This window comes from Morone saxatilis, unplaced genomic scaffold (genome assembly GCF_004916995.1).
Source record: "Morone saxatilis isolate NCDOM2014 unplaced genomic scaffold, NCSU_SB_2.0 Contig19, whole genome shotgun sequence".
NCBI classification, from domain to species: Eukaryota; Metazoa; Chordata; class Actinopteri; family Moronidae; genus Morone; species Morone saxatilis.
This window is the reverse complement of record NW_023339751.1, coordinates 22,030,020-22,046,106: the sequence shown is the minus strand read 5'-3', so window position 1 is coordinate 22,046,106 and position 16,087 is coordinate 22,030,020. Positions and strand designations below refer to the sequence as shown.

The following is a 16,087-nucleotide window of genomic DNA, read 5'->3' as shown; positions in this document are numbered from 1 at the left end:
CTGACTGTTAATGAGTGGCTCGCTGGTGGAGGTCTGCTGTGGTTGTTCTCCCTGATTGCAACTCTGGCCTCAGACGTAGACAGAAAGACCTGGCAGCAGATCGTCTGTCCTCGCCGTAAAGAGAGAGTGTTGACGAGTGTGGTTGGCGAGTTTTAATATTATTAGGGACGGCACAGTGAACATGTGAGTCCCTATTGTTCTGTAGTTATTATTATTATTTGCTGCCCGTAAAATGGTATTTTTGAGTATATCATTTCAAAACTCAGAGAGCCACGTGTCGGTGGCCGGTCATGCGATTTCTATGTGTCAAATTGGTGGCCAATAGGTGGCGCTATACAGAAATAGTGGTTAGGCTAATAACTCCGCATTTTTGGCGCACATTCAAAAACCTTATATCACGCTTCAGTGAAGTAGCTGCACCATCCCATATAGGCCACGCCCATTTGCCTAGATTGTTTTTTCCTAGAGCGCGAAATTCAAAAACTACGTTTTATGTTTCTCCTACGCGCTTTGTTCCGATTTGACTTTCAACGTAGAACCTGGGGACGCCTGGCAAAAAATAATTGAAGTATTTATATTTCAAAAAATTAAAAAGTTATAAACTTAGCCTCCTTCACAATCTCATCAAAAAAGGAAAGTGGACATTTCTCCACATTGGTAGAGACCTACGGGTTGCCGTCAGAGATCTCCAGCAAAACAGGGACAAAATACAAAGCACACCACAGACGAAACAATCAACAACAACAATACGGCCAGGGCCGTAACAGTTATATACACCAAGAATGACAGCTGTAGTGTTTTTAAAAAACAATCTCATGTGAGTCAACCAAAACTGTTGAATGATTATTTTGTGTCTATCACTCAGAGTAAAAGTGGTGGTAAAAATATATATCTTGAGGGCCTTTAAGATCATTAGGCCAGTCCTATTCAGGCCTGTAATAGCATTGGTTCAAGGTGTCTCCAGCAGATCTGTTACAGAAAAAAATAAAGTGAAAATAAATGGAAATGTTTTGCTCTTTTTGCAGCGGCCGTGGTCAGGAGGCTGTGGAGTCTCTGGCCTCAGAAGGACTGAAGGCCATGTTTCATCAGCTGGACATCAACGACCTGAACAGCATCACTACCGCTGCTGCTTACTTTAAAGAGAAGTATGGAGGGGTGGACGTCCTCGTCAATAATGCTGGCATAGCATTTAAAAGTAGGATTGCAAAGATATATATATATATCAATACTTATTACACCGCACTCGAAATAAAACTACCACTCTACATATTGAACACTGCCACGAAGTTAGCACCAGCATCAGTCTTCTGTCTTATTATAGTATTGGCATTCATATCATACAGTAGTACAATGTGACCCATAGTCATTACTATTATAATAGTTATATATAATTGCACAAGTTTGGCTAAAATTACAATGTCTAACATTGAGATCTTAATTTGTTACAATCATTATTCATGAAATGACTCCCTCTTAGAGAACAATACTCTACATACATTTGTGTGTCTGTGTGTGTGAATTTTTAATCTGATAGAAAACTGCATGTACTTCCACAGGATACTATGCTCAATAATAAAAAGTAATGTAAAGCACATGTTGCACCCAAAGAGTGCGGTGAATTACGCATGACATTTTTGAGTTTGTGAATATATTATTTGTGCCATTTTCATCCCTGATAGACAGATTCACAATACAGACAATAAATTACATAATGAGAAAAATCTAAATAATCTCTCTCATCTCCTCTCTCTCTCTCTCTCTCTCTCTCTCTTCTCTCTCTCTCTCTCTCTCCTCTCTTCTCTCTCTCTCTTCTCTCTCTCTCTCTCCTCTCTCTCCTCTCTCCTCTCTCTCTCTTTCTCCCTCTCCCTCTCTCTCTCAGTGGCAGACACCACCACATTTGACATACAGGCAGAGGTGACCCTCAAGACAAACTTCTTCGCCACCAGAGACATGTTGACTCACTTCCTGCCGATCGTCAGAGCCGGAGGTAAGGACACAGAACTGGACCAGGTCTATGTCTACACCTGTTGTCTTAATAAGCAGCTCACTTCTACCTACTTTACTGTTTTTAAAGAAAGTAGAAACTTTAGTACTTGGTGTCCCAATTTGAAGAGTTTGGTCTTGATTCAGAGAAATGTAAGTTTTGAAAAGATGAATGGCGTTGCTGGCAAGCATAATTTGGTTCATTTTACTGTCAGATATTTCAGAAGCTCCTGATCTCACCACAGTCGGCACATAAACATTATTATAAAAACATTATAAATCATTCGAATATTACACACAAACCCACAACCAACTCACACAAGGAAACTTTTGTGACATTTCTAAAATGTGACAAATCAGTTTGACATGCGGTGAGAGAGAGGGAGACACACAAAGAGGTTTGTAAGCAGCTGTAAACATCCTCCGGGTGTGTATTTTAGGTCGCGTGGTGAACGTCTCCAGCTTCGTCGGCTCCCGCACTCTGAACCAGTGCAGCCCGGAACTGCAGCAGCGTTTCCGCAGCGAGGACATCACGGAGGAGGAGCTGGTGGGACTGATGCAGCAATTCGTCGACAAGGCCAAGAAGGGCGAGCACAAGCACGGCGGCTGGCCTGAAACAGCGTATGGAGTGTCCAAAACTGGACTGACGGTACGACCCATCAGTCTGTTTTTAGGGTTAGGGTCATCTTATCTGTGGAGGTCAAGAACCAGTTTGCAGGTTTTAAAATGTAGAAAAAGCTGAAGAAATTTGGTGAGATGTATTGATTTATATGTTTCTCGACATTGATTATACATATGTGTGTCTGTGTGTGTGTGTCATTAGACCCTGTCCATGATCCTGGCTCGTCGCCTGTCCAAGGAGAGACGGAATGACGGGGTATAATGCAACTTTTAATCAAACAACAACAATCTTCTTTAATCTGCTTCTTTTTAACCACTTTGTTCAGTATAGTAGTTGTTAAAATATCATTTTAGTCATATCTTGCTCTACACTGCAGCTGCACTGTCATTTTTATTCTACCATTTTATTCTATTTTAGCTTATTTTAATCTGTTTTACTTAGATTTAATCTTTTTAAATCCAATTGATTTGTCTTTTCATATTGGCTGGTTGTTGAAAGATGCTATAGAAATACATTTGCATTGCCTAAAATAAATTCAACATCAACACAGGGAGGTTGGACAGTGTCACCAGAAACAAAAAAAATTGGATTTTATTAAATCAATAAATCCTAAATATCTGTTTGTCAGTTTTGTTTTTTTCCAGCCTCACTGCTAACACACATTTTTATTGCATGAAATATTTTTTCTACAGATCTTGCTGAATGCCTGCTGTCCCGGCTGGGTGCGCACCGACATGGCAGGGGACAAAGCCCCAAAGTCACCAGACGAGGGCGCTATCACCCCGGTCTACCTGGCACTGCTGCCGGCCGGAGCCACAGATCCTCATGGGAAATTTGTCTCCGATAAAGAAGTTCAGCCATGGTGAAAGGGTTAAAATGACCCGTGTGTGTGTGAGTGAATCAATGAAAGAGTAAATTGCCAAAAATGTAAAAAAAGTCCTTCAAAATAGAATTTCTTTCCAAAAAAGAAACATGTTTGATTAAACATTTAAAAAAACAATCTCGGAAAACTATTGCAAGCATTAACGTAACACAGTAACATTAACCCTACACATAATGACTTTATACTTTATAAGCTCATGCCTGGACTTTCTTAGGCTTTTTAACTGTTTTAGTTTAGCAGTTAAACCAAATGCTGATAGAGATAACATCAAAATTACTGACATGATTCCAGGGAACATTGACGTGTGTGTGTGTGTGTGTGTGTGTGTGTGTGTCTGCTTGTCATGCGCAGCAATAATCATGCATGAAACTACCGAAGTGCTGGCTTATTGCTGGTGGGTTGTTTTGATAAAACACCACTTTCACTTTGCCTTCAGTGGTTAAAAGTTTTTGTTTTAATATTTTTTACATGGAAAAAGAAAAACTTGCCTTAACTGGATGAAACGTAATTGTTGTGTAATCAAAGAAAATAAAAAGCTTTTCTACAATACTCTGCTTGTGAAACTGAACAATAAATGAATGAATCCCAAATTCTTTGTCAAAATGTTAATTAACAAGGACAAAATTTGAGCGTGACAATTCATATCTGAATATACATCACAACTTTTTTAAATGATTACATTGTGACTCACATATAGAAGCACAGATATATTGGACTAGCTACAGGGAGATTGAGCACAGCTGGGATATGACACTGACAAACAATCAGAGCAAAGACAAATACAAAGCAATTTCCACACTCTGGATAACTCCTTTAGACAGAACCAACCATTTCCTCTGGCACACTTGGATGAAGACCTTTGTGCTTCCCCAAGTGTAAATTACAAAAGGCTTTAACCTTTAACAGCACCTTTAGATTAAATATCTGGTTATGTGTCTGAAAACGTGTGGTTAAAATCCTTTGGGAGCTTATTATAGCCTTTATCATTGTAATGTGAAGAATGTGGGCATAAGAAAGGTCTGAATAAAACCTGGTGAGAACAAAGTGAAGGACAGATTCATAGAAATGCAGTGACACCTGGTGGTCAAGGTGGGAATTTCATAGGAAAATATATTCAATTACTTTTATATTGAAAGAGAAAAGCACAAAATGTGGTTGTTATATGTGCACTGTGAATGATCAGATGTGTTCGGTTTCCATAAGTACAATACAGATATAAAGGTCAAATCAAATGTAAGTTGCCTTTGATCAGTATAACATTTAACAATGTAGCATGCACCTAATAATTGTATTTATGGGGAGAGATGTAACAACGTGCACACACAGTCTACAATAAAGACAGCCTCACTGAAGAAATATTAACAGAGCTGACATATGACGCAAAAAATTGTTATTTATGAGCAACGTGTGTTAGTGGTTTATTGAGGCTGATATAACTGCACAGTAAACCCAGGCTGCTGCTTCCTCTCCCCCTCCTCCTCCACCTACCCTCAGTGTCTGGGTCACAGGGTTTTAGATGTAAATTTGGGTTAAACTCCAGAAACTCCTGAGAGGTTTGTTAAAAAGCTTCCTAAATCAAGTCACTGTTTTGATTCTAGAGATGAAATTTAGTAAAAAGTTTTGAAATGTGTCCAAAACTGAGGACTGCACAAACAACATGTCCTAACTGTGTGATCAATTATATTTCTGTGTTGATTCCTTTCAGGATTGTATCTGTACATACATTTTTGGTGGAGTTCTAGTCTCATAGCAAAACCTCAACCTAAGACATTTAGGAATAGCCAACCACCAAAGTCATGTCATCATGAATTTAATTGTTTAACAATATTTTCAAAAAAAAGGGAAGCTGCCTTACAATATCCAACGTGTGTGTAATTTCTGAAGGTAAACTCCTGCAACCCTCCAAATAAATATTGCCAAGGACATGACCTTCAGCTACGGCCCTGCTTTCCAGGCTGTTACTTCTTTACAAGCTCAAATTATTATTGAAGGAGGAAAACAAAATATCACTTTTTCCAATTTCACTGCAGCCAAAATATAACTTTGACTTTCCCCTGAGGTGTTTTGTATCATTATCCATCACCAAAATGTGTTAGATATATGTGTACACCTGGATTTTCATATCTTTCTCCACTTCCTGAATGAAATCCAGATGCCTAAAGCTCTTGTTTAAAGCCAAGTGCAAAGAAGGTCAGAGCAGAAAATCTCATTCAGGTGGTTTCATATTGTTTCTCGAGTGATAAGAGCATTATTTGTACAAAAGTGTTCCAGCTGAAATACATTTTTTTTCTGCTTTATCTCTCTCTGTCTGTTTTAAGTCTTTTGAGTCAATACAGCAGTGGACTGTATGAGGCTGTGTGGTGTTGATATATGCTGTGTGTGACTGTGGGAGTTGTAGTCAGATGTCAGATGAGCTAAAGCCCTGATTACCTTGTAGATAAAACTAATCCACGGAGCGAGAGAGACAGAGAGATGGCCAGAGACAAAGGGAGATGATAATCCTTTGATCCCTGCTGTCTGCCAAGGGAAACCCCATCGCACACATGACCATGATTATCGCTGGTTGTAATTACTGCATGAGCATTATAATTACTTTATTGATCCTGCAATGGGGAATTCCCTCAGAGCTGAATAACAAAAAGTGATACAATATACATTAGTTATCAATACCAGCACTGCTCACATGAAGCATGTAATAAGGTTTTACAGAAGCAGTTTTTCTGACAAACTAATTTATCTGAACCCAAGCAACCACTACATATATGACATCATTGATTTTGCAATTTGTAGGACAAGAATAACCCTTGATCATGGACTTCATGGGTATTTTATTCAAATTAGAGTGACAAAGGCTATAAAGTGGCAGCACAAAACTCTTCTGCTGCCATATGAGCAGTGGTATTACAAGATATGTAGACTAAGCCAGGACCAATCAAATCAATGAGTCCTATCAATAAAATAAACTTCCTTCTGGCCACCCTGACCAGTGCTGTATACTCCAGTCAAGTTTTCTGTTGTCTTGGACTTGTCTTGGACTAGCTGGTATTTGCACTCAGACTTGTCTTGGACTTAGCCATTGGTCTTGACCAAGTGCAGCAATATATGTTGTTTTTTTCTAACTTTCTCCTTTAAAATAAAATCATTGATGAAGCAAATGTTTTTTTGTCTAGACCACCCATCCCTTTGTCCTGGCTGGGATCCATTTCACATACTCTTTCCATGTTTTCATGTCTTTGTGCAGCACTCCTCTGCAAGAAGTTTAGACTGAAGGACGTAAATGTCCAAGTGTTCCAAGTGCATACTGTACAGCCGTTCTAACCAAGTCTGAAACACGATACGGATGGAAAAAGTGCTTAAAAATGGCACCTTGCAGACTAAAATAATACAGCACCATGTTCTGATGGACATTCTGGTACAGCTGGTGTTCTCATCTGACTCCCACATCCACCTGCTCATCTGTACACATTCCCAATTTATCCCTGTGCTGACACACCTGCTCCTCATTATCTCATCAATCCTTCAGTGCATATGTACATATGTATATATATATATATATATATATATATATATATGCTCAGTGTATACAATCAGCTCACCAGGCCGTTCCCCTTGCTAGTTCTTCACGTTAAGCACTTGCGTTCCAAGGGTTAGGGTTAGGGTAAGCCTGTTAATTTCAACATTGATTCAGCAAGCAAGTCTTTTTCTTCAACCTGTTCTGCTTATAGCCTTGACACACATATGTGATATGAACAAGGCTTGATTTGTGAGGATGGAAGCTTTATCATATCAGCTTTAAGCAACACTCACTGGCTGATATTTGATATTTAATAAAAGGTCAGTATCATCAAACAATATACTGGTCTAAGTCACAGCCTCCTGTGACACAAATGAAAACCTTCTGTTGATGCAGTACTGTACCTCCTGTGTTGCAGTAAGATTTCAAGACCCGGTTAGGTACCACTACTAAGTCAGCCTTTTTAAAGGGTTTATAAGCATGAATTAATGGATTTCTCAATGTGCTAATGCTTTATAGCACCTCCAGAATCACACTTGATGTGTTTTTTTTTTTCTTGATGAGACCACTCCAATGAACTTTCTAGAAAAGGGCTGCACGGTATCTGGACCAAAATGCATAGGCATTTGGAGGCATTTGAAATGAATGGAAGAAATCGTTGTTATTTTTGTATAATTCATAAAAAATTTAAGGTAACTTGTTTTAGTATGAATGAAATTGCTAGTAGTGTGGGGAGGTACGGCACATGGTTTCGCTCGGGGGACTGCTCGGATTGGTGAGATTCATGGGAAACTTCAATGATCGGTCAAATCTTGCAAGGTTTCAGAATTCACAGGGATTGGTTGAATTTGCGTCAATTGTTGCAGTCGCAACATTGTAACTTCCTGGAGGGACTTATTACTATAAGAGTCCTTTATTAATGATTAATTAGCATTAATAATTGTGGTTGACTAATTAAATTTTGCTTATGGTTTATTAAAAAGTCAATAACCCTTTATAATGTTAGAAAGTCATTAATAAATGGCCTTGAGTTTATCACTTTCTAACAAGACATCAAGTCTGCAGATATAAATGCTAGTAAGTCATTAATTAGGGGTCATGAGTTTCTCAAATGAATTAATGCCTATAAACTGCTAATGCATGGTGACCTATCAGAAAGCACCCTATGGAGGCATGAACTCGGCATGACTCTCATTCACTGACTACAGATTACATCCAATTATTGCACTGACTTTTCTGATAAGCCTTTTGCAGCCTGCTGTTGTCTTCTTTTGATCAGTTCTCTTGGCAGCATGTGGGGACACAGTCATGGACGCTAATCCCACGAATCACAAGAATCATGTCACAAATTTTAAGACTTAAGCTTCTTAACATTCTCGTTTTTCTGTTCATTGATATGTTTGTTCCTCGCAGCCTGGAATTTGGCATGGAATAAACCCACCTAAACTCAGTTCATGTTTAGAGTTTTAAAACCTTCTCTTTTTTGATTAATGTTATATGAATATTAGGTCCTCTAAAAAGGCAAAAAAGCAAAAAATATTGTTTGTGTTATGATTACTTCTGACTGGATGTCATGACTGCAGGTTTAATTTTCCAGTACATAACTGTTTATCAAACCTTTTTTGTGTCTTTTATCATGTTTCTCGCTGTGGAACAGGAGATGCTGTAATCCAGATTTATGGAGGAAGGATACTTAAAGGTTTATTAATTCCCACCTGTAACAGACCTCTTCAATAGTGGGGAACCTTTCCTTTTGGACTGACCTCTATCTGATGTTTTGAAATACATTTGGCAAAAGCAAAACTGTCTTCAACAATTTGGAGGTGGAAGTATTGATTTAATTTCCAAAAATCGAAGTAGTACAATAATTGTGACATTTTAAAGGGGCAGTAAGTAAGATTTTTAACCACGGTGTGTCTGCTGGATGAGTTGGTTTTTGATCAATACCAACAACTCAAGAGTTCTTGGGATATACAGTAGGATGAAAAACATGACTCTACACACATAAGAAAAATGCAAAAGTTATAACTGACAAAGGACAGTTGCGAGGGAAATGTGCTCACTTGCTTTGTGGTTGAAGTTGGTTAGTCAGGGTTGACAAGTGGAAAGTGTTTCATTAGCAAGCCAACTATCAGAGGTCTCCAAGAGTGCTTACCGCTCTTTTAGGTGGTTTGTTTGGGGGTCCACGTAGAGCCCTTTGTTTAGCTGAAGAAAAGAAAGCTTTTGGTGGTTTCAGAGAGGTTTTTGTTTGGGCCTGACCTTTAGGTTCTACCTCCTTCAGACTCAGTCTAGCTGGCCACAAAGCTTGCTGCGAACCATTTCAACTGGGTACGCTTTTACATTCCAGCTGCATCCCAGGTTCCACTGCAAAATGACATTCAGTGCTGCAATGTCTTTTACTCATACACCCTATCAAATGCATCCTCTCAGGCCACTGTTAGCCCATTGATTGGTTGCTTCAACCTCTGGTGGATATGTAAGTCCCTGGCCTACGCCAGTGAGCATTATTCCAGATCTAAGCTGCATTCAGTGGGCAGGAGGAAGCTGGCAGTTGCTCTCCTTCTCTATGCATGAAAAATGCGCTTTTGTATAGAAGAGGCAGGGTATTAGCTGGAATTAGCTTGGCTTTCAGTTCTGTTGCCAGACACTTATTGTGTGGCCAGGTGTATCATCAATAACACTGTTTACACTGTGATATCCCTTCACTAGAGAAACTCTGTTGTTATTACTGTAGGCATGTTGTGGATGTATGGTAACTGGTTGTATGCTATACCTGTTAGTATTGTAGCAATTCATACTGGTCACCACTAGATGTCAGTAGAGCAGTATATGACATTACGACTCTTCCTTGAAAGAATTGTGCTCACAGCATTTTAATATTTCTCCCTGCTGCATCTGGAGTCTCTGCATGATCTTCCTGCTTCCTCCATTCTGTCTCTCTGTTAGCTGAAGTCAAACTTTGATAAATAAATTAAATAGACATTATGCAGCCAGAGACTGTGTATACAAGAAGCAACCGCTGGTGTGTGTTCTTGAATAAACTTTATGTGGATGTGATGTCCCCACAAGGAGGACAAGGTAAGAAGTAAGAGTAATTTTAACTCAGCTGCCATTTAAAGGTATTTAGGTTGTTGGCTCATGATAGGTTGAAGCTAAGGGTTAGTGATTAAATGTCAGATTAAATGTCATGCTTATACATCAGAGAAGATATTCAAGCCCATGAAATGCAAGACAACAAAGTTAAAATCTTGCCTTTGTGCCATTTTGTTCCTGCTACCCTCCAACAAATGTGCATGCACAGTCAGATTTTCCTTTTCTACTCTCTTGCTGGGACATAAACACAACATCAAAGTCAGTTGCTGCTACATGGGGTGAATGTTGAACGAAAATGATCTGTCATCTCTACAGGAAGGCTGCGTGTCCACTCCAGAGACCTGTCCTTACAGGACCAGCTCCTTATTCTCCTGCTTTGTAATGGAAGGGACACAGTGCTGACATCACACAGAGCTGAGCGTCTTTTGAGCCCTGAAATCTAGTGGAAAAAAAATGTACAACATCAGCAGGGGATACACTTCAGTGTAAAACACACAGCAGGGAGGAGGTTTTTAGAACAGAAGTTGTTTGAGCATGACTGAAGTTGTAGTAAAACACCACCACCCAGTGGACAAAGGAAAGAATTACAAAGAATTTATTTGATCTCTGAACACATCCAGTACATAAAAAAATTATATTAGCAGATAATGTGTGTGAATGATAATGTTCCTGGGACAGTATCGTAGCACTTCATTGACTATACTTTTTATACTTTGTATTATTTTCAGTTTTAAAGTGTATTTAGTTTCAGTGGTATGGGTGGTGAGTACTGATGTATGTATTTGATGTAACACAATGTCATTATCCTAATGTATTGTCTTAATAATATCACCGTCATCATCATCATCAGTACATACAGTAAAACAAACACAGACAAGGATACTGTTGTGTTTGTTATCATTGCTTTTTAAAATAATGGTTACACTTTCATTGTTAATCTTAAAAAGCAAAGGTGACCTACTGTTTGTTTGCATGCAAAAACACAACATGAGTGGAAGTGTGTCATTATTGGTGAAAAATGATAATTTCATGCACCCACAGAGTTTTAAAGGTGACAGTTTGCCTCTGGCCATGTTGCTTCTTTGTAACAGTTTCTTCTTATGTGACAGGTACTTTCCAAGATAACATTCATCTTCCACAGGACAACAAATAAAGTCTTGATGAATAGGCTTTTGAAGCTAGACAAAATTCTAATTTTATCTCATGGGTAAAAACATGGAAGGGTGGAATTACAAATGCGCTGAGATGCAGGATGATTTGGCAGAGAAATGAAGCAAACACAAAAAAGGGGCCAAAAAATGCAGTTCCGCTTGTGTGTGAATCTTCATAAGGCCCCATATTAACATGCCCAACTTTACAGCATAAATAAACATGTTTACAGCCTGTTGGGTCTTTATAGCTAATTTTCCCATTCATGACAAGTGATTTAGTTATGCACAAGTAAGAGTATGGAACTGAGTGACAGGTTAGTGCCATCACAGGTGGCTGGTGTGAGCAACCAGGCTTTGGCCCACCTCAGCTCCACCCACATTCCACGTATTTATCCATTTACAGATTAGCTGAGAGCCAGTGCAGTCATGACTGCGAAAGGCCAGAGGCGACCGCACTTCAGAAACCTAAGGATGAACATAGTGGAGCATTGAGCAGCTAAAGAACTAGATATTTAACTCTGGAGTTGGTAGAGACCAAAAACAGAGCTAAAGAGAGTGAATATTGGACTTACAATAATCAGGTGGTCAGAAACACAACTCCAGATAACTGCTGATGTCGTGCCATGTCTTTCTACATCTACTGGATGTGTAAATAACGTAAATAAAGTTTGCTACCATGTTCACATTATGAAAATTTCAAGGTAATAATATGTATGTTGTTTATAGCTTGTTTCCGCTGCTGATAAGTGGACAAGAATCACAAGTTATTGCAGGTTTAAAGGACCAGTGTGTAGGATTTAATGGCATCTAGTGGTCGAGATGCAGATTGCAACCATTTGAACAAAGCTCATCCAACGTGTAGGAAAAACGTAGCCACAAAACTTGCAAAAAACACCCAAAGTCCTATCTAGAGTCAGTGTTTGGTTTGTCCATTCTGGGCTGTTGTAGAAACATGGTGTTTTCACATGGCGGAGGACCTCCTGCCTCTGTAGATAAAAACGACTCATTCTAAGGTAACAAAAACACAACAATTCTAATTTTTAGCTGATCATACACTAATGAAAACATACCTATGAATATTATATTCCATTTCTGCCGTTAGATCCTCCGAAATGTTACACACTGGACCTTTAAATAAAAACCACCTACTTTTGGCAAGGTTAAGACTTCATTCAACACTCTCTCCATCATCTAATTACAAAAAGGTGTTGATCCTGCTGCAATGGTTCAACACAGGTCATACACATATATTTTAATACACTGTTATTAAATGTGCATATTTTATATTTAAACACCATAATGCCATTTGAGTGCACACACATCAAACATTATTACCCTGGAATCCATCCTCCTAGGCTTGTTAAAGCTATTGAAGTATGACTTCAGGGCAGACACTTTTATCTGGTGACAAGTCTATTTTTGGTTCCTCTGAAAGATTTGGAAGTATGTCTCCTGCTGAGACCTTCATTCATAGCAAAAGTGAGTTTTGATTATTTTAGATGAAGTTATTACTCACAAATACAAATAATCTTTTTAGGTAATAAGGCAAGAAAACTGATTTGAGTGCTTGTAAAGATAGTTGCATGTTGACACAGAACAATCATTCAGCCATTTTCTTACATGTGAAACGTGTTAGGTGATTAATATTTTAGTTTAACTACATGTGGGTGTTATTAGATATAAGCAAATAACTTGTATACAAGGCAAAAAAAAAGAATTGTCACCTGACTACTATCTATTTTGACAGTAGCAGCTGTGACCCCAACGATTCTGCTGTTTTACACTTGAACCTGGTGGAGATAATCAAACATCACTTCTGGTAGATCTCATTTAAAAAAGAGCGTATGTTTTAAAAGAGGTGATAAGACGCCTGGAGGAGAAATCTAAGATCAGAGGCTATATTCATGGACAAGTGTGAAAAAAGAATAATTGTGTCAAAATAAATGAAAATTGATTAGCAGTGAGAGAATAAAGACCTCCTTCTACTTTGGTTTACTCGCCACAAGGAGGTTTAAAAATGTTTTTTAAAAAAGGAGGAAAGAGGAACAATTAATGAGGAGGAGGATGTGGTGATGGTAAGGTGATGGGATTGAAAAGGACAAAAGATTGCTGGTACACAAAGAATAATTGGAGTAATAGCTCCATCAAACGTACCTTGTATTATATATGTGTCTAATTATGTGTGTATGTCCATATGTTTAATGTCATATTTTAAGGGTAGACAAAATCTTTGAGTCTTTTTAAAATATTCCTCCTTTGCAGAGGAGAGAGCAGAAGTGAACAGATCAAGTGGACTGGTATATTTGTGAGATTTAGTGCAGTAAGGCTATGAATCAATGAGGTTAATAACTTTTGAGCATTTTAGTCTGAATGAATCATCCCTCTGAACAGACCATTTAGAAGCAGTTTACAGGTTAGTAGGAGAATATGAGGAAGGGGAGAAGATGGTGAATGAGAGGTAACACCTACTCAAGGACAGCTGGTTTATTGATGCCAAATGGCAGAATAAATAAGTGTTCAAAAAATGTTTAGATAATTCTCATTGACCTTGGCTCAGCATTTGACACAGTGGACCACAATGTCTTAATCAACTGTCTGAAAACCTATGTTGGCATCAGTGATGTGGCGCTACATTGGTTAATCTTCTATCTGTCGAATAGGTCCTTCTCTGTAAATCTTGGAGATTCCTCCTCCTTGTGCTTCTCTATCATAAGTTCTGGAGCTTAATACTTTTATTATATGTTTCATTATAAAGCACTTCGAAACTTTGTTTTTGAAAGGTGCTATATAAACAAGCTACTATTATTATAATAGAAATAATTACTGCTAGAACTAAATACATTAACTTCTACTTAACTTGACTTTTAAAAGGTACTCATACTTTATTCTGCTACTTTGTGCTTCCACTCAGTGATACTTATTGTATAGCTATATTATGTTACACAATAAGATTTTACTAATGACCTTAGAAAATGTTATTCATATTTTTTAATTATTCAAAAGCATAACAAGGCAAATGGCTCCACCTGCATCAACTACAACATTGACATTTCCAAATAGAAAATACTGCTTACATATTAATGTATCCAAAATAATTAACTAATGGTGTAATATAAAATTCCTTCTGCATAGTAAGTTCTTTCATGTTTAACCCCTGAGAACATTGTACTGGTAAAAAATGATGTAGGTTTACTCAAAAAAAGTTTTGAACCTCTACCTTATATTTGTGGTAGTTCTTCTTGTACTTATAGCCTTTATATAGAAAGCAATGAACAAATACACATTCTGACCTATCACCAGGGTGCCCATGTGGTCCTAATGTTATGGCTGTTCGGTGTAAGTATGAAAACCAAACTGACTGAATGAATACTTAAGAGAATTGTTTCTTTCACCAGAAACCTTGACCATGCAAATGCACGATCTACACACATTTAAAATATCTAAATTAAGACAATCTTTCCATTTAGAAATCCTTGCAAAGTAAGCACTTGGCCTCCTCTAATGCCTGAGGCTAAACTCTGGGAACACTTGAGAATCTGAAGAATAAAAAATGCATGGTAATTTGAGATAAAAAAAGGTCATTACAGACTAAACAATCTCCATTACAACATGTTGTGAATATGCCCTGTGATATCAGGATTATTTTCAACACTCTTGATGTTTGCTGCTGTAGCCACACGATTAAATAAATTTGAAAAACTGCACCAGTATGTAATTACTCTTTTGAAGGAAGTCTATTTAGAGATACCGAAGTGCTGCTGCTGCTGCTGCTGCGGTCATCATGTCAATAACAACACAACAAATTCCCCAGTGATATTAAGTTTTGATTCTTCGGGGACTGATTATTTGGTGTTGACAAGTGCTGATTATACAGTTGTTTTTCCTTCAAATAGCTGATATGCCTCTGGGCCGGCGAAATTAACTCTGATGGGTTGAACCTATAAACACAGGCACTGTGTTTCTTTTCCTTTTTTTTTTTTTACACTTCAATGAACACAGATGACTTTGCTGTGTTTGAAATCATTGTGGCAGAGCTCCGACAGTTGTGCCTAGTAAAATCCTGTGGTTTGAGGAGGATTATGCTGAGTTGCCGGCCTTGGAGTATGACTCAGCATAGCTACATGTAGCTGATGACATCTCATACTGTCAAGAATCATCCTCAGAGCCACATTGTCCTGATGGAAAACATCAGCCTGTGTTGCATGGTATTAGATATTGAAGATCGATTTAAGTTTCTTACTTAGAATCTCTCCAGCACTGTCGTGGTGTATGCTCAGCGGGGCGGAAGTTTGACTTTAGTTAAGCATGCTTTTACTTGTGTTTTTAAATGTTGTTTTTACTTCCGCCATCGAAATGAACCTAATCATGCTTAAGGACTTGCACCTGGGGACCAGAAAGTTGATTTGAGAAAGTTTTAGATAGAAGGGCAACAGCATAAAGGGTGCACGACGGAGGACACAGGGAGCACAACTGACACAACGAAGTGGTGGAGACAGAACGGAGCAGACAGAAGGACGGACAGAACTGGATTCCAGTGAGAACAGCATCGTCACCGGCCTGGAGGAGGTCTGAGGATACACCGAGGAAAGCGCAAACACCGACCGCTAGCGGCTACAGTTGGGAGAAGGTGAAACTTCTCCCTCCCGCGTAAGTCTCTTCTAAGACCGGTGTTTGACGTAGTGTATAGTGTACGAAGCTGTGGTGGTTTAAAGGACGTTTGACTGGCCCTAAGTTTTCCTCTACAGGCTCTGCCCGAGGAGAGGAGCCAGGCGTGAAGAGCAGGTGGTCGCCACCAGAGACCCGCGACTGCCATCTTTGACCTCCCACTCCTGTTGTGCCGC

General features: G+C 38.7%; 1 protein-coding gene across 1 annotated transcript in view; it reads left to right on the top strand.

Annotated features, from left to right (window-relative positions):
• Positions 1-4,081, top strand: part of cbr1 (carbonyl reductase 1) — a 4,381-nt gene extending 300 nt beyond the window's left edge. The window contains exons 2-6 of the mRNA XM_035663370.1: positions 1,026-1,195; positions 1,880-1,987; positions 2,424-2,632; positions 2,807-2,860; positions 3,298-4,081. Coding sequence (XP_035519263.1) covers positions 1,078-1,195; positions 1,880-1,987; positions 2,424-2,632; positions 2,807-2,860; positions 3,298-3,471 — 663 coding nt within the window. The 5' untranslated portion in view covers positions 1,026-1,077 and the 3' untranslated portion in view covers positions 3,472-4,081. The remainder of the gene's footprint in view (positions 1-1,025; positions 1,196-1,879; positions 1,988-2,423; positions 2,633-2,806; positions 2,861-3,297) is intronic.
• Positions 4,082-16,087: the final 12,006 nt, after the last annotated feature.